Source organism: Lissotriton vulgaris, chromosome 3_1 (genome assembly GCF_964263255.1).
Source record: "Lissotriton vulgaris chromosome 3_1, aLisVul1.2, whole genome shotgun sequence".
Classification (NCBI taxonomy): domain Eukaryota; kingdom Metazoa; phylum Chordata; class Amphibia; order Caudata; family Salamandridae; genus Lissotriton; species Lissotriton vulgaris.
The window spans coordinates 754,516,377-754,539,624 of NC_141689.1; the positions used below are offsets into that span (position 1 = coordinate 754,516,377).

Here is a 23,248-nt window from a genome sequence, read left to right on the forward strand (position 1 = left end):
CTACCTCTAGAAGACTGGTGCCAATGGAATATACATCAGCACGGAAGGATTCCATTTTGGAGCGCAGGTCATTTTTTTATTATTGCAGACATTTAAGGAGATCAATTTTTATTTTCTCCTGCAGTTCCTTTTTGAAAGTGTGGAGGGTGGACAGAAGGTCTTCTTAAGTTAACATATCAGCAGAGCAATTGTCTGTCTCAAACATGCTAGTGCAGTGACTTCTTTGTCTGAGGGGAGACAAGCGAGGACATTTGACAACTTTTTTGTGTTTGCTTTTATGGTGGCATAGAATTTGGTCTCAGGGCACCCACAGTTGCCTGGACTGTGCACCCTGTTGTGAAACACTAAAGTCAATCCCTCCCTGAAGACGGTTAGCCAACTGAGCTCCATGAACTCTACTGGGGTAAGTATTCTCCTTTCAAGGTAGGAGACACCCCTAGCCTATTCCAAAAGTGAAAAGCCCCCAGGACATATTCATCTCTGCAGGTCTTTATGTACACTTCGCCCAAGTGTGGTTTCTCTCTTCCAGTGATGTGATTCAGCTCCCACAGTAAAACATGATAGCTTTATGCAAATTCCAGCCTCTTTGCTGTTGATCGACTTAGATTCTAGGGCCAATAAGTAGCATTGGAGGCAGTCTACCATAATGGAGGGTGTCTCTTGAGGCCTGCCTTTCAGAGGACTCAGTCTTGCTAATCATTTAATGCCCATTTCTCGTCTCTGTTGTGTAGGTGGGTCCACCCCTCTGCTCCTGCTTGTCCTGCAGAGGTTTTTCTATTGGAACGGTTTTCTTCAGCAGGCACCACATACTATGCGCTGCCTCAAGCTGGGTCAGCGTCCACTTTGCAGAGGCACTCACTCAAAGCCCCCCGGTTTCAACACAGCATGCGCCACTTCTCTTGCCACCTAGGCGCCTGACAACCCTCTCCAGTCTCTCACCCATTCAGCTATTGTCTGCTCAATGCTAGCACTCGCTGCTCTCTGAGGGCCCACCAAAGCTGCCCCAACCACACCCAACCTGACCGAACATTTCTGACACAACCTTGTCTCCTCATGCAAGAGTGACCCACACGCATTGCTGATGTTGCTTCACTGCTGACTCTAGTGTGGAAATCTCGTTTCACCACTGTCTCACTCTCAAAGTATTGTGGTGCTGACAATTTCTGCATTGGATCTCCCCTTTTAGGCTTTTGCTGATGTTTCACAGTAGTCTTAAGGTAGTTACGGTCTTCTTATCGGATGAAAGATCTGGAAATTTCATAGAATTTAGCCTGAGCACAATCCTAGCAGGAGGACTATACCTGCATTCATGTTAATGTTGGCACATACATTTTGTTCTGTATTTGTTTGCTAATTAACTTTCAGGTTTTGAATGTATGTTTACTTCTAGAAGAATGTAATTGCTTTTGTGACACCCACCATTATACATTTGTGCTGCATCATAATGGGTGCTAGACTGTCATCATCCACGATTTTTGAAAACTGAGCCCACGCCTCCCCGGAAGCGATGGATTAAACTCTTTGAGTATTACTAAATTGCCATAGGTGGTGAAAATCTCTTCCAATCAGTTAATTGGGTTACTCCATTATGTAAGCACTGGAGATAGGAAGGTATTTGAGGGCTTATAAGAACCCCTCAATGAGGTTGGCAATGGTGAACAAGATAATGTTTCACAAGTTACATTAAAGATGCTGGAGAAATATTTCACAGAAAAAAATAAATGCATTTTTAGCGAGGCATAGGTTCTTTGTATGAGTTCCAGGTAAAAATGGAAGGTTACTAGTTCTGTAGCTGTACTTCAACGGTTAATTTAATATATGTGAAATTGTGGTCAGTCAGGTGAACTAGTAATACTATAATCCAGGATAAATTACTTGCATTTACCTCATAAAGGTGACTGCTAAGAGGATTGTGCACATGGCTGACTACGTGAAGGAATGACATCGTTACCTGACCAACCTGTCGTGCGATAAAGGATGGAAGGAAAACTGAGGGGCTCTCGAGAATGAAAGACTCTAACATGGGAAAACGGAGGCTTGCATGCGAATGTTCCAACCTGAGAGCTTCACAAGTACTGTAATAGTTATATACGGCTCAGAACAGCTTACGAGTGAAGGATTGACTCGACTTCACCTTGATGAAAGATTCTGAGGATGTTGTCTGGCACAAAAGACATTTAGGGCTTCAGTATCACATTAATGACAAACAATAAAAAGTGTCAATATGCTCACTTGAGTCCAAAAAATAGAGCTAACAGGTGGATTTGTTTTTTACAGTTTCCTTGATCAAAATGCACTTTTAGGTTAACGGTGCTATGATAAAAGCCATTATTTGCTTGAACTTAAAGTGTCTGGCATTTTATCCTTCAGTGAGGAATATCTATTCGACTCGCTTGCTTGGAAAGGAGCACTAATGGAAGAATAAAAGGCCAGGGAAGCATCATAATGATCAAGTAGTTCCTTAGACATAATGGCCTTTTAGAAGTTCAACCCTCATTTATAATCCATAACTAGCAAAAGCGTAAACCTCTTGGTAAAGTGACATGTGCTTTAGTCCACATGTAAAATATTTTTTAAAAACTCACATAGTTAAAACATCAATATAAAATTACTTGTGACCGACCTACATATATCTGAATAATATAATGTTAAACATACCAATGGTCTAAAGCATCACATCGATAACATCTCGCTCCCCGAGAGTGATTTCAACAGAATATGAACAAACTACTTCATGCTTCTGACCCATATGTCCCGGACCCACTTTAAAAATCTTTAGAGAGCAAAGACTATCGTTCGATGTGTCGGATCGAAGCATACGCAGCACCTCCACACAGTGGGTGACATCCAGGTGGCGACAGATTGAAATAATCTACTTAGTGCGGGGTGACAAGAACTTGGGGCACAAAAATAGAAAATGGGCGTCTGTTACTCTGTTTGACGGGCGGAAGGGGCAATCACCTAGATCACCTTTATCCCCCTTCCATTTTGCAGTCTGCGTGTTAAGGGGGGAGTGTACCAATTCTAAAGCAGAAATACAAGGTCTTGGCTGAGCGGGGAATGAACGTGTCCAAAAAGGTTTCACATTTTGGCAGACACTTTTAAGCTACAAACATATCTATCAAACCCTCCGGTTGATAATTGCACTAAGCATCTGAGAGGATTTAATTCCAGTATCCGCGCTTCTTCAGAGTGCCCACGTTTCTCCTCATATTTTCAGAGTTATCCCACTCTCGGACAGGTGAAAACTATGGCGGAGTTTTTTTAACCGCCTTAAACCAAGGCTTGCAACAGCTCTGGTCAAGGGCAATCAACTCCTTCAATGCCATTCTATATGACGCCATCTCAGAGGTAGACTAAAGTCTAATCCAGTACTTTAGAATCCTTAGATGCACAATATGATCAACCCTTTGGATATTCGAATCCCATCTTAATGGGTAACATAGGGGTACTACTAGGTAAAGTAAGTAATGACCATAACAATATATATTCCGTTCCTACTAACAGGCTTGTATTGGTGTATCGCCACAGCTCCAACCCGTAGAGGGATCCGCCCAGAGTTACTGCTCTGTAAACCTGAAGGACTGGTGAAAGCGCCCTACTAGAAGTGTGTCTGTACCTTTTTAAGATGGCAGCAAATCTATGGTGCACCAAGGATGTGCTCTATTCCAGTTAGGATTCAGAAAAGGGGGAGTGGTGATGAACAGAGTGTCTGAATTGAGCAGACCACTCTTACCCAGTCCAAAGATCAGGGCTTGATCCATCACCGTTATTTATCTCACTGCCCCATCCCAGCTCAGAACCTGGCTATATGCAAATCAGTCTGTCCCTGGCCCAGGGCATCATGGGAACAGGGCAGACTAAACTACCAAGCCAATTCTTCACCAGAAAGGAGACAAGCTACCGGGGACCGGTTTCTGGCATTTCAGCCGTCTTCGGCCCGGCTTGCTTGAATCCTGATGGAGCAGTGAGAAAGGGACTCATGTCTGAGTATACCCTGCCACACCTATAGTGGCCAAAAACGATCGGGGAAAAGGGGGTGGTGATGAACAGAGTGTCTGAATTGAGCAGACCACTCTTACCCAGTCCAAAGATCAGGGCTTGATCCATCACCGTTATTTATCTCACTGCCCCATCCCAGCTCAGAACCTGGCTATATGCAAATAAGTCTGTCCCTGGCCCAGTGCATCATGGGAACAGGACAGACTAAACTACCAAGCCAATTCTTCACCAGAAAGGAGACAAGCTACCGGGGACCGGTTTCTGCTCATTGCACCATCAGGATTCAAGCAAACCGGGCTGAAGACGGCTGTAATGCCAGAAACCGGTCCCCGGGAGCTTGTTTCCTTCCCAGTGTAAGAATTGGCTTTTGTAGTTTGGCTTGCCCTGTTCCCATCATGCACTGGGACAGGAACAGACTAATTTGCATACAGCCAGGTTCTGAAACTGGGATGGTGCAGTGAGCTAAAAAACGGTGTTGGATCTAGCCCTGATCTCTTGACTGGGTGAGAGCTTTCTGCTTAATTCAGAGACTGTCCCTCACCACCCCTTGTTGTAAATATTTTTGTCCACCCTAAGCGTGGAAGGGTATTCTCAGATGTGAGACCCTTGCTCATTGCACCATCAGGATTCAAGCAAACCGGGCCGAAGACGGCTGTAATGCCAGAAACCGGTCCCCGGGAGCTTGTTTCCTTCCCAGTGTAAGAATTGGCTTTTGTAGTTTGGCTTGCCCTGTTCCCATCATGCACTGGGACAGGAACAGACTAATTTGCATACAGCTAGGTTCTGAAACTGGGATGGTGCAGTGAGCTAAAAAACGGTGTTGGATCTAGCCCTGATCTCTTGACTGGGTGAGAGCTTTCTGCTTAATTCAGAGACTCTGTCCCTCACAACCCCTTGTTGTAAATATTTTTGTCCACCCTAAGCGTGGAAGGGTATTCTCAGATGTGAGACCCTTGCTCATTGCACCATCAGGATTCAAGCAAACCGGGCCGAAGACGGCTGTAATGCCAGAAACCGGTCCCCGGGAGCTTGTTTCCTTCCCAGTGTAAGAATTGGCTTTTGTAGTTTGGTTTGCCCTGTTCCCATCATGCACTGGGACAGGAACAGACTAATTTGCATACAGCCAGGTTCTGAAACTGGGATGGTGCAGTGAGCTAAAAAACGGTGTTGGATCTAGCCCTGATCTCTTGACTGGGTGAGAGCTTTCTGCTTAATTCAGAGACTCTGTCCCTCACCACCCCTTGTTGTAAATATTTTTGTCCACCCTAAGCGTGGAAGGGTATTCTCAGATGTGAGACCCTTGCTCATTGCACCATCAGGATTCAAGCAAACCGGGCCGAAGACGGCTGTAATGCCAGAAACCGGTCCCCGGGAACTTGTTTCCTTCCCAGTGTAAGAATTGGCTTTTGTAGTTTGGTTTGCCCTGTTCCCATCATGCACTGGGACAGGAACAGACTAATTTGTATACAGCCAGGTTCTGAAACTGGGATGGTGCAGTGAGCTAAAAACGGTGTTGGATCTAGCCCTGATCTCTTGACTGGGTGAGAGCTTTCTGCTTAATTCAGAGACTCTGTCCCTCACCACCCCTTGTTGTAAATATTTTTGTCCACCCTAAGCGTGGAAGGGTATTCTCAGATGTGAGACCCTTGCTCATTGCACCATCAGGATTCAAGAAAACCGGGCCGAAGACGGCTGTAATGCCAGAAACCGGTCCCCGGGAGCTTGTTTCCATCCCAGTGTAAGAATTGGCTTTTGTAGTTTGGTTTGCCCTGTTCCCATCATGCACTGGGACAGGAACAGACTAATTTGCATACAGCCAGGTTCTGAAACTGGGATGGTGCAGTGAGCTAAAAAACGGTGTTGGATCTAGCCCTGATCTCTTGACTGGGTGAGAGCTTTCTGCTTAATTCAGAGACTCTGTCCCTCACCACCCCTTGTTGTAAATATTTTTGTCCACCCTAAGCGTGGAAGGGTATTCTCAGATGTGAGACCCTTGCTCATTGCACCATCAGGATTCAAGCAAACCAGGCCGAAGACGGCTGTAATGCCAGAAACCGGTCCCCGGGAGCTTGCTTCCTTCCCAGTGTAAGAATTGGCTTTTGTAGTTTGGTTTGCCCTGTTCCCATCATGCACTGGGACAGGAACAGACTAATTTGCATACAGCCAGGTTCTGAAACTGGGATGGTGCAGTGAGCTAAAAAACGGTGTTGGATCTAGCCCTGATCTCTTGACTGGGTGAGAGCTTTCTGCTTAATTCAGAGACTCTGTCCCTCACCACCCCTTGTTGTAAATATTTTTGTCCACCCTAAGCGTGGAAGGGTATTCTCAGATGTGAGACCCTTGCTCATTGCACCATCAGGATTCAAGAAAACCGGGCCGAAGACGGCTGTAATGCCAGAAACCGGTCCCCGGGAGCTTGTTTCCATCCCAGTGTAAGAATTGGCTTTTGTAGTTTGGTTTGCCCTGTTCCCATCATGCACTGGGACAGGAACAGACTAATTTGCATACAGCCAGGTTCTGAAACTGGGATGGTGCAGTGAGCTAAAAAACGGTGTTGGATCTAGCCCTGATCTCTTGACTGGGTGAGAGCTTTCTGCTTAATTCAGAGACTCTGTCCCTCACCACCCCTTGTTGTAAATATTTTTGTCCACCCTAAGCGTGGAAGGGTATTCTCAGATGTGAGACCCTTGCTCATTGCACCATCAGGATTCAAGCAAACCGGGCCGAAGACGGCTGTAATGTCAGAAACCGGTCCCCGGGAGCTTGTTTCCTTCCCAGTGTAAGAATTGGCTTTTGTAGTTTGGTTTGCCCTGTTCCCATCATGCACTGGGACAGGAACAGACTAATTTGCATACAGCCAGGTTCTGAAACTGGGATGGTGCAGTGAGCTAAAAAACGGTGTTGGATCTAGCCCTGATCTCTTGACTGGGTGAGAGCTTTCTGCTTAATTCAGAGACTCTGTCCCTCACCACCCCTTGTTGTAAATATTTTTGTCCACCCTAAGCGTGGAAGGGTATTCTCAGATGTGAGACCCTTGCTCATTGCACCATCAGGATTCAAGCAAACCGGGCCGAAGACGGCTGTAATGCCAGAAACCGGTCCCCGGGAGCTTGTTTCCTTCCCAGTGTAAGAATTGGCTTTTGTAGTTTGGTTTGCCCTGTTCCCATCATGCACTGGGACAGGAACAGACTAATTTGCATACAGCCAAGTTCTGAAACTGGGATGGTGCAGTGAGCTAAAAAACGGTGTTGGATCTAGCCCTGATCTCTTGACTGGGTGAGAGCTTTCTGCTTAATTCAGAGACTCTGTCCCTCACCACCCCTTGTTGTAAATATTTTTGTCCACCCTAAGCGTGGAAGGGTATTCTCAGATGTGAGACCCTTGCTCATTGCACCATCAGGATTCAAGCAAACCGGGCCGAAGACGGCTGTAATGCCAGAAACCGGTCCCCGGGAGCTTGTTTCCTTCCCAGTGTAAGAATTGGCTTTTGTAGTTTGGTTTGCCCTGTTCCCATCATGCACTGGGACAGGAACAGACTAATTTGCATACAGCCAGGTTCTGAAACTGGGATGGTGCAGTGAGCTAAAAAACGGTGTTGGATCTAGCCCTGATCTCTTGACTGGGTGAGAGCTTTCTGCTTAATTCAGAGACTCTGTCCCTCACCACCCCTTGTTGTAAATATTTTTGTCCACCCTAAGCGTGGAAGGGTATTCTCAGATGTGAGACCCTTGCTCATTGCACCATCAGGATTCAAGCAAACCGGGCCGAAGACGGCTGTAATGCCAGAAACCGGTCCCCGGGAGCTTGCTTCCTTCCCAGTGTAAGAATTGGCTTTTGTAGTTTGGTTTGCCCTGTTCCCATCATGCACTGGGACAGGAACAGACTAATTTGCATACAGCCAGGTTCTGAAACTGGGATGGTGCAGTGAGCTAAAAAACGGTGTTGGATCTAGCCCTGATCTCTTGACTGGGTGAGAGCTTTCTGCTTAATTCAGAGACTCTGTCCCTCACCACCCCTTGTTGTAAATATTTTTGTCCACCCTAAGCGTGGAAGGGTATTCTCAGATGTGAGACCCTTGCTCATTGCACCATCAGGATTCAAGAAAACCGGGCCGAAGACGGCTGTAATGCCAGAAACCGGTCCCCGGGAGCTTGTTTCCATCCCAGTGTAAGAATTGGCTTTTGTAGTTTGGTTTGCCCTGTTCCCATCATGCACTGGGACAGGAACAGACTAATTTGCATACAGCCAGGTTCTGAAACTGGGATGGTGCAGTGAGCTAAAAAACGGTGTTGGATCTAGCCCTGATCTCTTGACTGGGTGAGAGCTTTCTGCTTAATTCAGAGACTCTGTCCCTCACCACCCCTTGTTGTAAATATTTTTGTCCACCCTAAGCGTGGAAGGGTATTCTCAGATGTGAGACCCTTGCTCATTGCACCATCAGGATTCAAGCAAACCGGGCCGAAGACGGCTGTAATGTCAGAAACCGGTCCCCGGGAGCTTGTTTCCTTCCCAGTGTAAGAATTGGCTTTTGTAGTTTGGTTTGCCCTGTTCCCATCATGCACTGGGACAGGAACAGACTAATTTGCATACAGCCAGGTTCTGAAACTGGGATGGTGCAGTGAGCTAAAAAACGGTGTTGGATCTAGCCCTGATCTCTTGACTGGGTGAGAGCTTTCTGCTTAATTCAGAGACTCTGTCCCTCACCACCCCTTGTTGTAAATATTTTTGTCCACCCTAAGCGTGGAAGGGTATTCTCAGATGTGAGACCCTTGCTCATTGCACCATCAGGATTCAAGCAAACCGGGCCGAAGACGGCTGTAATGCCAGAAACCGGTCCCCGGGAGCTTGTTTCCTTCCCAGTGTAAGAATTGGCTTTTGTAGTTTGGTTTGCCCTGTTCCCATCATGCACTGGGACAGGAACAGACTAATTTGCATACAGCCAAGTTCTGAAACTGGGATGGTGCAGTGAGCTAAAAAACGGTGTTGGATCTAGCCCTGATCTCTTGACTGGGTGAGAGCTTTCTGCTTAATTCAGAGACTCTGTCCCTCACCACCCCTTGTTGTAAATATTTTTGTCCACCCTAAGCGTGGAAGGGTATTCTCAGATGTGAGACCCTTGCTCATTGCACCATCAGGATTCAAGCAAACCGGGCCGAAGACGGCTGTAATGCCAGAAACCGGTCCCCGGGAGCTTGTTTCCTTCCCAGTGTAAGAATTGGCTTTTGTAGTTTGGTTTGCCCTGTTCCCATCATGCACTGGGACAGGAACAGACTAATTTGCATACAGCCAGGTTCTGAAACTGGGATGGTGCAGTGAGCTAAAAAACGGTGTTGGATCTAGCCCTGATCTCTTGACTGGGTGAGAGCTTTCTGCTTAATTCAGAGACTCTGTCCCTCACCACCCCTTGTTGTAAATACATTCCTAGTTGTATGCATGTTTCTAAGCAGCACTTGCTTATAAAAGGACTTGTGATTTATGTGTGTCTGTGTTCAGGAAGCCTCCACGAACGATCTTCTAAAAAGGACTTGCACATTTAAAAGGCTTCATGGGTGGGTGTCTGTGTCCAATGTGTCTTCATACCCATGCATAAGAGGGTGCGAGGAGCGTGAATGTCCAAGTAGACAGCAGGGATCTTTGTCCACGTGTATCTAGGTGAATCAGGACTTCACATCATGTTCTTTTGTGACCATTATCTCACCCAGCACATCTATCTTCTGTGGCATGCCAGATAGTCTCCTTCGAGAACCCTTCAAGAGATCTGTCTGCTTGATGTCTTGTAAGCAGTTGAGTGATGTTACCTTAATTTTGATTAATGTATCCCGAGCAGAGACTTCAGAATGTGTTTTTTCTTCTTAGGATCAGAGTTAGATCCTGTCGCTGAGCTTGCATAGAAGCATTTCACTATCAACCTTCTGGGACTAGATTTTCCATATATGATGTAATCTAAGTAGTCACCGGAACAGATTGCTGTTAATCCTCTAATTGAGGTACTGTTCCCATGTTGTATTGACAGTGACAACTGAGCATTTTAAAAGCATAAATAGCAAAAGGCAAAGAGTGTAGCTCCCTGCAGATATCTACCGGGAGCAAACTTCAAAGGTAGACATGAATCCAATGGCTAATGGAGCAGGGGGTCCCAACTCCCCACAGCCAATTAGGGAGGGGAAGGGATGGCCCAATCAGCCCAAAGCCAGTACATTTCTGTGATTTATGGGAGATTCAGGGCCCCTCATCACACTCTTTGCAGGAGTGCCCATTATTTTGTGTTATGCAATGTCAAGGGCTCTCTTCACGCGTTTAGGTAGTGTGCACTACTATTAAAAGATCAATTTCATGTAAGGGCAATTATAAACCCATGCCAGATTGTAGTTTTTTTTCTCCAGTTTTTTTATAGCGCGAAATCAATTCGAAGGTATTAGAGCGCTTTACAGGAGCACTAGTTGCATTACAGGCGGACACATTGATTTCTAGGCACAGGGAGATTAAATGATTTGCCCAAAATCACAGTATGTTTCAGCCTCCTGCCAGATTCGAACCTGGTTCCTAAGCTTCAAAGTCGGCTGCTCTAGCCGTTTAACTGTAAGGATAATGCAGCCTGTTACATTGCAGTTTCCACAGTGAGAACAAGAACCACGCTCCAGCTTTTAAAGTAAATGTTGCTGTACTCACAATAATCTGCTGCATTGCTAAATACTTAGGGCCCAAAGGCGAGACTGATTGCATTGCAAATGCTTGTTTTTACATTGAGTTTGGAGGATCAATGGGTAGGATCTTATTTTTATGGGCTTTCATGGTGCAAAAAAGGGGAAAGCAGTTCAGAAGCAAACCTTGTCTAGGTGGATCTTCACATGAATAAAAATGTGATGTGCCAAAAAGGAGCCTCCTGAGGGCCTCTAGTCTCATTCCACCAGAGCCAAGGCACTGCGGCCTTGGATTGGGTTGCTTTGGTGTTAGACATCTGCCAAGTTGGTACATGGGGGTCCATAGACAACTTCACCAGGCATTACTGTCTTGACAGTCATGTCAGCAGGGAGGGCCATTTCATCCACTATGCCCTGCATGACTTCCTGATGCAAGTTCACTTTTCAGACTCTCCACTTTTGGGAGGTACTGCTTTGGTATTTATATAAAATGTGCTGAGTCTGAGCTTGGAGGTTTCCCTCAAGACAATCAACTTAACTGTACCAACCTGTCAGTTATCTGTGTCTGAGGGTGCAGAAGAGTTGCTAAGGAAAAGGTAAATCGCAGTACACAGTGGTACCTATATATGGCTCTGTGGTGTCACTTCTGGAGCTAGTGTGAGGTTACCGCATAGTCCGTTGGTGTCATCTATCAGCATTAAGAACAATTGCTAAAAACCGTTCTGGAGCCAATCTGGCACCTATGGGAATTCAGAAGGCGGGAAATCTGTGGTTTGATAGAGCATCTACCAAAAAGAGTATTACCGAAGATAAGAAACTCGTTCATTTGTCCGTGCATTTGAATCCTGTATAACTGTATGTATTGAGATCAAGCTGTTCGCTCGCAGTAGTATATTGTGGGTACGTTCTTAATCTTCCAATATCTTCCTCATACTTAGGGTAGTATTCATGAAACAGTGATCTATCGATTGTAGGGAACTGGTTTTTGTTGCAGTACCCCTCACTTTTTGTCTGGTATCTGGTGCAACTTTGAATGAAAATACATGATTCCTGTTAACCAGGCCACCTGTACCAGTATTTTTTCCCTAAACTGTAAGATTATTCCACAATTAGGAACCCTTAGGATCCCTTTAAGTGGTACCCACGGTACCTAGGACATTGGAACTGAAGAGGGTCCCTAAAGGCTGCAGCACAAATTGTGTCACCTTTAGGAACCCCTCACCAAGCTCATGCAAACTGCTATTGCAGCCTGTGTGTCTTGGTGCAGAGAAAAGGAAGAGTTGACTTGGCACACATCTCTTGGTTCCCAGGCCCATCTCCTTGCTGTCTTTCTTTTCCAAAATAGAAGAAAAACATGTCAATCGACAGCTGGCACTGTACATAGAGAAAAATGATCAATTACATGAGACCCATTAGGGTTCCCCCCCCAAGCATAGCGCCGATCCCGCACTTCCGCTTGCCTCGGAATCATTAAGACTCACTGCGGATGTTAGTTACTCCTCAACAAGGGGTCCTGCAAGGCTCAATGCTGAGCCCAACACTTTTAAACTTATATATGCGTCCCCTCGCTGATGTGGTTGAGCATTATGGCGTGAAAATTGTGTCCTACGCCGATGACACTCAACTTATCTCCTTACACAGGTTGATGGAATCACGCGTCAGGGTTTCGAACTTGCTTGGTTAGCCTGGCAGAATGGATGGATCAGAGCTGCCTTAAAATAAACGCAGCAAAAACAGAAGTGCTCACTGTAGGTTAACAGCCATTCATCTGGTCCTCGGCAGGGTGGCCAGATTCTCTATGGCCAGTACCGACTCCAAACCCCAAAAATTAAAAATGTTGGTGTCCGGTTTGACACCAATCTCACCTTTGATAGCCTGTATGGAGAAGTGTGGCTCAACTGTTAGAGGCGGCAGACCTGGAGGCAGAGGTCGGCCCGGGACCAGGGTTCAATTCCCGACGCGGCCGGGTGCAGGACCAATGTCAGTGGGCCCGATAAATCTCTCCTCGGTGCCACTCTAACCATGGGGTCCCACGCTGCAACTCTGGGCAATAGCTTGCTTAATCTCCACTCCGGCCCCATCAACGCCGGAAATGCCTGGCTTCACCTTGGGGATGCCCAGTAAAGGAACCATCTTGCAGGGAAAGCCAGGACGGGTTCCCCAGTGGTACAGCGCTGGGACGCCCCAGGGTAACCAGGCGCTCTATAAATCCAACATTCATTCATTCATATCCAAACTTGCTGGCAAATGTTTTGGTATTTTGAAAATCTCATATAGGATCATAGGTCTGCCTCCGGAAGCAGCCAGGAAAACTGTACTCCAAGCACTACTAGGCTCCAAACTTGATTATTGTAATATACTCTATTTAAGTGCGACCCAAGGCAGACTCGAAATGCTCCAAAGAGTACAAAATACAGCAGATTGACTACTGCTTAACATCCTAAGATGCTTCTCCCTGGGACCAACACTGGCTCCCGATCAGTAAAAGAGTATATTTCAAAGCCCTGTGCTTCTGCCATAGAGTTCAAAACAGCTGTTGTTCTCATTATCTGCAGACACTCATCAGGCTCTACAAACCCAGCAGGTGCCTCAGATCCATCGGAGCGAGGTTAGCAGCTGTGCCAATGGTGAAAAGAGCCAGGATGGGGGGGGGGGGGAACGCTCTTTTGCGAGTTGGCCCCTAAACTTTGGAATTCTCCACTTGACCTGAGGCTAGAAAGCTCAGAACATACTTTTCGGAAAAAATGTAAAACCTGGATCTTCAAAGCTGGATTGTCTTCCCCGTTCTAGCAGCTTGATGTCACGGGGACACCCTGTTTTGGAGTAACCAGGCGCTTTACAAATTCCATAACATTACACCCATGTGTGGGCTTATCTGTGGGAGTGGATATGTCTTGGTGATATCTAAGTTCACCCTTAGATACTACCAATGCACAGGGAAGTCACAACGAGTACATGGACTGGACACTCGTCATTACGAGTTCCCTAGCTGCGTGATCTCTTCTCTGTACCCCAAGGTCTTGGATACCATATACCTCATCTTAATAAACCCACACTGACGCCAGCGCTGGATCTACTAATAAATGCACCCAGAGGGGACCTGAGACGTACCCCCTGAAATCCTACTGACTACTAGTGTGTTGATTGACTGGTCTTGAGCAGCCAGCCACCATAGACAGACTTCTGACCTCCTGAGGTGAGCGCCTTAGCTCTTGGAGATCTGGAGCAAAGCCTGCTCTGGGCGGAGGTGTTCACCCCTACTCCAAGCAGGATGGGCATTCCAGAGCAGGAAGCTTCAAAGTCCTGCCGCCTTTGTTATGCGACCCCAGACCTCTACAGATAGTGGAGGTACCCACCTCCCTGTCCTGCACCACTTTTTGGCGTCAAGACAGGCAGGAAAATTAGTAAGGTTAGGCTGTGTGCCCACATTCAGCCAGCACCACCTCTAGGGCGGGCCAGCTGATAGGGGCCCCACTTCTCAGATTCCTCAATGTTGTTATAGACGGGATTAGAATTCTAGGGTAGGTGTTATGCCCACTTCTCACAGGAAGTGGTCATATAAAGGGTGTAGACACCCTGAAGGTAGGTAGCCCATTAGCTGCTACCTATCACTCTCTGAAAATGCCCCTAAATATAGTATTTAGGTGGCACCCGTGAGCCGAAGGACTCTGATTCAACGGATCAACAGAAGACGGATGAAGAAGTCACTGCCTGGCGAGAACTGCAGCAGAACTTTGGACTTTAGCTCGAAACCCTCTTGTCCTCAGCCCTCTCTCTAGACAGTCGCAACAGAGTGACTCGTTCTGCGAGCTGGAGAACTACCAAAGCCTTGGGTAACCTGCCAGCACTTCAAAAAACACCAACAGCCCCCCTTGGAGTAGAGACGCTACTTCCCTGCAGTCCGCAGGCCCTGACAGAGTCCAGTGCACACCCTTTCAGCTCCCTGGCTCAACCGCTGCCATAAGTGACCAGGAGAAAGTACTTGTGCTCTGGAAGGTCAGCTCTGTCTCTTCACTGAGTATGAAGACACCATGGCCAATCGTAGCAATGCAGTACCAACACCCGGGGTACCAGACACCCTGCATCAAATACCAACAGCGAGAGTTCAGTCCGGATTCTCACTGCACCAGGACCAAGCAGCCATTCAGGGATATCAACATCACTAAGACCCTCTTTGAGAGTGGCCCAGCTGCCTTGATTTTGCCCCTGCCAGCTGTTTGTCCCTGACCATGAGGTGCATCTCTGCTCACCCAGCCCAGCCGACCACACCCCTCCGCTCCCGAGCCCCTCGGCCCGTCTCCTGATAAACCGTCTGTGCCCTTGTACTCCAAGACCACTTGCGACCTGAGCCCCCGTTTGGGATCCTTCAGACTTGCCAGCAAGTCCCCCTGTGCAGCGCTTTTCGGTGCACCCCCTTCTCCGTAGTGCCAGCAACCAGCCTCACCAGCACCCTGCTCCTGGTAGAATCCGGGTGGTTGCCAAAGAACCACTGTTAGTACTTTGAACCTTGGCCCACTCCTATTCCGATCCCAGAAGGTGAATCTCTGAAACGTACTGTGCCTACCTTTATGCATCTTTGACTTTCCATTCAACAGGATTGCATTGTGTGTAAAAGTGCACAGGTTTGAACGTTTATTTGCCTGTAAATATTTTTATCAAAAACTGTACTTCCTTTTAACAAAGTTTTTGGTTAGAAAATATATATAAAAAGATGTTATTTTTCTAAATTGATCTCTGATTTAATCTTTCTGTGTGTGTCTCATTTGTTGCCTCTGTGAGTACAACAAATGCTTAGCACTTTCTCTGATAAGCCTAACTGCTCTCCCACAGTACCACAAAAAAGAACGCTAGTAGTATCTACCTTTGCCTCTGTAAATGAACTGGAGACCCACTGGACTCTCTGTATAGTATACTTCATTTTAGTACACTATATAGACAGCCAGCTTCCTACATCGATTAACTGTAAATACCTTTGAATAAAAACCTTAGTCCTAATATTATGATATTACACCCAAGGTTGGAAGTCATGCCTCAGCAGCACTGTACTCTGTAGTCCATTCTTTTAATTGGGTGAAGGCGCGCTATTGGATCGTAGTGTGACTGTGTGAGACATTATAACATTCATAGGATTCTTCTGCTGTGGCTTGCAGTGAATTACTTGTAGTAATTCTTAGGAAAAACTTATTCGCTTGGCCAGAGGTCTGTGTCCTTTTTGCAGCTGTAACTTTTAGAAATATGCACCGTGTACGGAGTATATACCACGTTACTGTGTACAGAGTATATACCACTTGCGTCACTCCAGCTAGTGGATGGGTTGCTTGTTTCTTTTGTCAACTTTATTTGAGAGACTGGGATACGAATAACGTGTTTTCCTTTTTTGCAGGTTGGTGCTGGCTGGATTGGAAAATGTAAGTACAATGTATTTTTTGTGTTTTTGCCTTATAGTATATTGTTAATTTTCTAATGAAAGAGGTGCCGCTTTTTCAGTATTTACAGGTATTAGGCGTCGGTTTAAGGGAATTGATTCCCCGTTAAGAATTACTGTGGAGCACACATACACTGTATAGTAGCAACATACACAAGAGGAAAGTGGGGCTGCTGCAAAAACCACACATACCAAAATGCAACGGGCTGTGTCAAACTAATTATGCTGCAATGGTATTTCTTTGTATTACGTTTGATGGAAAACTGAATAAACAAATCTTAAAAAAACAAAAACAAAATTACTGTAGAGAGTATTAACAGTTGCTCCTACAATATACTAGTTTGTTTGAGGCTAGCATAGGAAAGATATTTATTGTACTCAATAACTTTTTCTCAGGGTGAATCCTTTTTTTAAGTTTTAAAAGGCTTTTATTTGGTAAATATGCAGAACCTAATACAATGAAGTAGAAAATAGACCATAAGCATATAGGAACAATGGTAAGTCCTATATGAAAGGGGGAGAAGAATCATATACCATCAAACTAAGCAAAATATTTATACATTAAAATTCCTAATGCATAATATAAGAGTGAAACAATAGAATATAATTGTTAAACAACAAACTATATAAAATTCAAGGAGGTTTGAGTACTTCCTTAATAGGGGTTATGTGAGGATGCCTTTTTAACCAATATATTTAAGAAATTTGTTATAGGTAACCAGAGAAGATCCCTTTTAATAGCAAGCGCGATAGGATGTACATAAGCTCTGTCCAATCTGTGATTGTAGCAGACTCCATATCACCATGCCTGAAAAGATACAGAAGACTCATCTTTCCATGACTTAGTGATCTGTTGAAAAGCGATAGCAAGGAGAAAGTCAATTATACTCGCATCACTGGATTGAGATGTCCAAATTTCTGAAATGCTCCCCAGAAAAATCTGAGTTAAAGATAAAGGAACATGTGTGAAAGATAGTGTTCATCTGTTGCCAGATTTGCATCTTAAAACTTATAAATATATGGACATTCAAATAGCATGTGTTTGAAGTCTGCTGGAGAAACAGTACATGACAAACAAGTAGAAGGAATATTAGGGTCAAAGCTGTGGAGTTTGGCTGTTGTAATCAAAAGTCCATTATAAATGAAAAATAAAGTTTGAGTGGTGTTCGCTGCTCTAAAAGACTTATTTTTGTCCACATTTTATTTCATACCGGAATACGGAAAGATGTTTTCAAATCAGACTCTCAACTACATCCTACTTCTGGTTTATCTAGCATAATGGGAATATATGTTAAATGTTTATATATTTGAGAAGCCGAAGGAGAATTGCATAAAATCGTTTTTATGACTGGAGGTGAGGGAGTAAGTGTAGGATTAGAGGATAGTTTATTATAAGAGAATTGAGCTACTGCAGTTAAGCACACGTATTTGGACTGACATGAAGAGAGAAGAGAAAAGCAGGATTGAATTATTGGAAAGGGAACACAGAGTCCATCTTGAAAGAGTTGATGATGTTTATTATGTACCAAAGTGTTGAATTTAAAAACAGTGTTGATTCATCTTGAGAAGACAAGAAAAGTGGCTGGGAAATGTATGTGCCTTTTTATGAATAGGAAAATATAATGTTAAAAGAAGTATGACAAAGAGAAATATATTCCTCAAAAGAAAACTGATAGAAAAAAGATTTTTCAACGGCTACCCACAAGAGATAGACTATAGAATAATTTCTGTTTTCCGACAATAGAAAGGAAGATTGTTTAAGAATGAATGCAGTATGATGGGAATGGAAATCTGGAAAATTAACTCCTCCCATGTGTTTAGGTCTTTTAAGTTTATAAAGAGACATTCTATCCTTTTTATAATGCCATAGAAACTTTGATAAAATACAATATAACTTCTTATAGTAAGAATTAGGGATATTAATCGGAATATCGGATAAATAGAACAATATTTCGGGGACTAACATAATCTAGGCGACCCCATCATGATCAATATAAGGGATGCCTTCGAGATGTAGACAGAGTTAATATAGATTGTAACTTCTTCAGGTTTAGAGCAACAGTTTCTTTAATAGAGGCATTGGAACCACAGTCAAAGATAGTTCCAGTGAAAAGAGGAAGACCAAGAATCAGCATGAAAACATAGTTTATTTAAAGGAAGAATTTCACACTTATCAGCATTTAATTTATAACCTGAGACATGAGCGAAATCATTTTCCTCTGTCAAAAATGTTGGTAAGGAAGTTTGTGGATTTGAGATAAACAATAGGATTTCATATGCATAAACTGAACGTTTTAAATGTTTGTCACCATAAAGAAATTCTTTAATAACTTTCTGTTTAATCTAATTTTTGTTAAAAAGCGTTCTAGGGCAAAAATAAACAATAAAAGAGATAACGGGCAACCTTGCCGAACTGTTCTGTGATGGGGGAATGATGAGGACACAAGTCCATTAGCCAGAATAAAGGACTTGGGAGAGGAATATAATAGAGAAAGATAATTAATAGATTTTGAGCCAAAACCAAACCAACAAAGTGTTGAGAAAATAAAAGGCCAACTGACTCTATCAAACACGTTCTCAGCGTCTAGCAAATTTGCTGTTAATGAATTCTTATATGTCTTAGATTTACTTAGGGCATTGAAAAACAATCTAATATTGTCAGATATATGTCTACCCTTTACGAAACCACATTGCTCCTTCCCAATTAAATGGGGTAATAAAGAATGCAAACGAAGGGCAAGTATTTTCGCAAATAGTTTATAGTCCATATTGATTAAAGAAATAGGCCTATAATTTTTGCACAAAGTATGATCTTTGTTTTCTTTAGGGAGAAGACATATTAAAGCCTCCTAAAATGACCCACCAGATTTCTGGGTAGAAACAAAATACAGAAATAATTGATTCAATTTAGGAATAAAATTTTTGTAGAAATGCAGGTAAAATTCTACAGTGAACCCATCCGGTCCTGGAGCCTTTCCTTTTTTTATAGCCTGAATAGCATTAAGAATATCATTGGTCGGGCGTTCTCGAAGGAATAATGTACGCATCCTTGGACTTCCAGAAACGGAAGGGAAGGGGGCTATGGACCTCTACGTCGAAGATTTCATAAAGACCAAACTGCAACCCAAAGGACTATCCCACTTCTTTTCAGTGGAAAGAGCACACAGGGTTCCGGGCGGAACACCTAAGCCAGGAGCGACGCCGTGGCCTGTGCTGGCCAGGCTCTTCAACTTTAGAGACAGGGATGCAATCCTACAAGCAGCGAGGGTCTCCCCACCTGTTAAGATTCAGAACGCAACCTTGTCCTTCTTCCCGGATTACACGGCGGAGGCGGCCAGGCGCCGCAAATCATTCACGGAGGTAAAAAAAGCACTACGAGACAGAGAATTGCCATACTCCATGCTATTTCCCGCCAAGTTACGGATAGTAGCCGATGGAAAGGCGTGGTTCTTCGACACACCAGAAGCGGCCCAAGACTGGCTGGAGGGTTGGAGACAAGTGGGACAACGTCACCGTCCACACAAAGATCGGACTAATCACCGTAACGGCATGCAAATGGGCAGCCAGACCAGCCACTCGACTCATCAGGATGGCACGGCGGCAACGGAGTCCGACTCTGCACAAGATCCGCTAGACTCTGGGCGACCGGCGACGATCTGAGGATTGGCTATATATGGGAAGACCTGAGTGTGCCGCAATGGACCTTGGACCTGGTGCAGTTGAGTAAGGTGGGCGCAGTTAGTGCCTGAAGGGGCCTCACCAACCCCACAAGCAAGTAAGATAATTGGGGGAGGACTAAAGCACTCTGCGAAGTTGGGGAAACGGGCGGGGTTTTGTCCGTGGAGCAGGGGAGCAGGTAGGGGGGATGGGAGTACAGTTTTATTGTTCACGTTTCTATTCATGGTCATCACTCAGTTCACACGTACTACTGTCACTCTAAATATCGGCGTACTCCTATGCCTCATCACGACAGGCAACGGCTGCACGGCACCTAACGACACATTGCTCACGACAATATCCCAACGACTACATGGCCTACCCACTTCAGGCTACACCCACTGAGGATGCCCCGGTAACGGTAGGGGTGCCCCCTTTGCGCATGCTAACCTGGAACGTCAGAGGCCTAGGGGACAAAATAAAAAGGGGCCTGGTTCTGCAGGCCATTAAACGCCAGAGCCCGGATGTGGTTCTGCTCCAAGAAACACACCTTGCAGGGACGACATGCAAAGCGCTTGACAGGCGCGGATATACAATGGCGACACTTGCAGACTTCACTTCTGGGTGCAGGGGGACAGGGATACTACTAAAAAGACGTCGCCCTTTATAATTACACATCGCGCGACGATGACCAGGGACGCTTCGCAGCGATACATGGCCAGTGGGAGGGCAATCCGCTTAATGTGGTATCAGTGTACATCCCCCCGGCACTTCACTCCGTAGCATTGCCTGCACTGGGCAAATTCCTTTTAGACCTCCCTGAAGGAGACACAATAATAGGGGGTGACCTAAATGCAATAATAGACCCTGCGATGGATGCCTTTCCCATCAGGACCCGCTCAAGAGGGACTACATCACTCCCTGACTTTTTAGAAGCATTGGGCATTGTGGATGTATGGCGACATCTACACCCTACAGCGACTCAATACACTTTTTACTCCGCCGTGCACAACAGCCTATCTCGCATAGATTACTTTTTGTTCTTGGGGGTGGGACTGGGATCTGTGGACAAAGTTGACATCCTACCCAGAGGCATATCTGACCACTCGCCAATCGTTATCACTCTTACTACTAGAGAAAAGAAATGCGCTAGGATCTACCCAGTGTACCCCAATTATTTAAAAGTCCCTAAAATACGGAGGAAACTAAAACTAGCAACAACACACTACTTTGCTGAAAACACTGGGACGGTGGCTTCACCATCAACCCTATGGGAAGCTTACAAAACCGTCCTTCGAGGGACTGTAATAGCAGCCATTACGGGGCACAAACGAGATTCCCAGAGAGAACTTACAGAAATAGAACTAGCACTCCACGATTCAAACACTGCTCATATGGCGGACCCCTCCCCAGCTACGACACACACACTACAGCTACGGCAACAACAGTACCAGGCCCACCTCAAAACGACAGTGCAGGGCTACATCGCAAACACTACACATAGAATTTATGATGTGGGCGACAAAGCAGGGAAAATGCTGGCATGGTTGGATAAGAGAGGGGGAGGCACAAGAGGTATTCAGAGACTGTGTACTACGGACGGGCGAGAACTAACACATCCGGAAGACATTGTGCGCACTTTGGCAAATCATTTTCAAAACATATACACCCCAGATCACATCGTCACTGCACAAATGGCGGCTGTCTCACTAGCGGACATTGTCATCCCCAGCATAACACCAGAGAATGTGCAAGACTTAGAGGCAGACCCATCAGAGGATGAAATTCAACTGGCGATTCAATCACTACAATCAGGCAAAGCACTGGGTCCTAATGGAGTAGGGAGAAGGCTATATTGCCGCTGGATCAACGCACGGCCACGATAGTAGCTATACCAAAGCCGGGTAAACCCCCAACCGAATGCACCTCATACCGCCCAATATCATTACTAAATGTGGAAGCCAAGGTGCTGGCTAAACTTCTGGCCAACCGTCTGATGCCGCACCTGCACACCCTGATCCACCCCGACCAATCGGGCTTTATGCCCCATAGAAGTACGGCGCTGAATCTCCGGAGGGTTCATGGAGTGCTGGCTCGTTCACACCTCCTCTCAGAGAAGGCTGTAATTCTCTCCCTTGACGCCAAAATGGCTTTTGATCTAGTAGAATGGGAATACCTCTTTGAGGTACTTGTGCGTATGGGCTTTGGGCCAAAATATATAGCCTGGATACGACTACTCTACACAAAACCAGTGGCACAGGTAGTGGCTAATGGCCACATCTCGCCGGTGTTCCCGTTGGGCAGAGGGACCAGACAGGGATGCCCTTTGTCACCCTTACTCTTTGCGTTGGTGCTCGAACCCTTAGCAATCCTGATCAGAACAACACCCTTATTTAAGGGCATTAAATGGGAGGAGGGGTGGGAAGACAAAATTTCCCTATATGTAGACGACATGCTCATTTACATGGTTGACCCTGACGACGGAATCCCAGCCCTACTGGAAATTTGCAACACGCAGGGGAAGTCATCAGGATATACCCTGAACTGGTCAAAATCGGTGATATACACATTAAAGGGTCCGCCACCGAGACTACAAGAAGACTGCCCCCTGGCGGCGCCGACGACCTCCTTCAAATACCTGGGCATTGTCATCGCACATTCTGAAGCAGATTTCTTCGCTAACAACCTCAAACCACCTATGGATCGCTTACGCGCAGACGTTAAGCACTGGGCGACCTTGCCCCTCACCCTCCTGGGGAGGGCAGCCTTGTATAAGATGATGGCACTCCTCAGGTTTCTGTACATATTGGAAAACACTCCGCATCCTGTCCCACCGCGACACTTCAAACAGATTGCTGCGTTAGTCTCCAACCTACTCTGGAATAATGGCCCAGCGCGTATAGCCTATGACAAGTTGGTGAAAAGTTGGTATGAGGGAGGGATTGCGCTTCCCAATATTCAGCTATATTACTGGGCAGCTCAACTCAAAGTAATTAACCAATGGATCCACACCCCGAGAGAGGACCCAGCGTACAGAGCAGACTGGTCACAACTAGGGACGGACTGCATGCTCTCGGTACTGTATAATAAATAGGCATGGGCGGAAAATCCGTTCCGCTCGCGGATTTTGCGGATTTTCGGGAAATCCGCAATCCGCGAGATTTGCGAATTTCCCGCAAAATCCGCAAATCCGCGAGCAGCGGATTTTGCTCGCACTGCTCGCACTGTTCGCGTGAGTTCGCGCCCCGCGAATAAGTGCAAAATTGCAGAAATACGATCTTAGCAAAACTGAAAGTAACTACTTAAAAGGTTCAAAAGTTCAGGCTCATCATTAGTAGCCATTTCCTGTAGTGCTTCCTGAGGGGCCCCTCCAGAGTTCAGTTGCCAGTTGAAACTATTATGTGACCCTGCTCTGAACCTCAGAATAGTTACACATATGCCACAAAGGTCCTGAATTACAGCTAAGGGAGACAAGCAGGAGCCAGGCTGGAAGTTAAAATCCATTAATCAGCCCCTAATTCAT

General features: G+C 45.6%; 1 protein-coding gene across 1 annotated transcript in view; it reads left to right on the plus strand.

The window, feature by feature from the left end:
* HSD17B4 (hydroxysteroid 17-beta dehydrogenase 4) overlaps positions 1-23,248 on the plus strand; it is an 883,985-nt gene that overhangs the window by 381,084 nt on the left and 479,653 nt on the right. Inside the window, exon 10 of the mRNA XM_086961070.1 lies at positions 16,027-16,051. Coding sequence (XP_086817196.1) covers positions 16,027-16,051 — 25 coding nt within the window. The remainder of the gene's footprint in view (positions 1-16,026; positions 16,052-23,248) is intronic.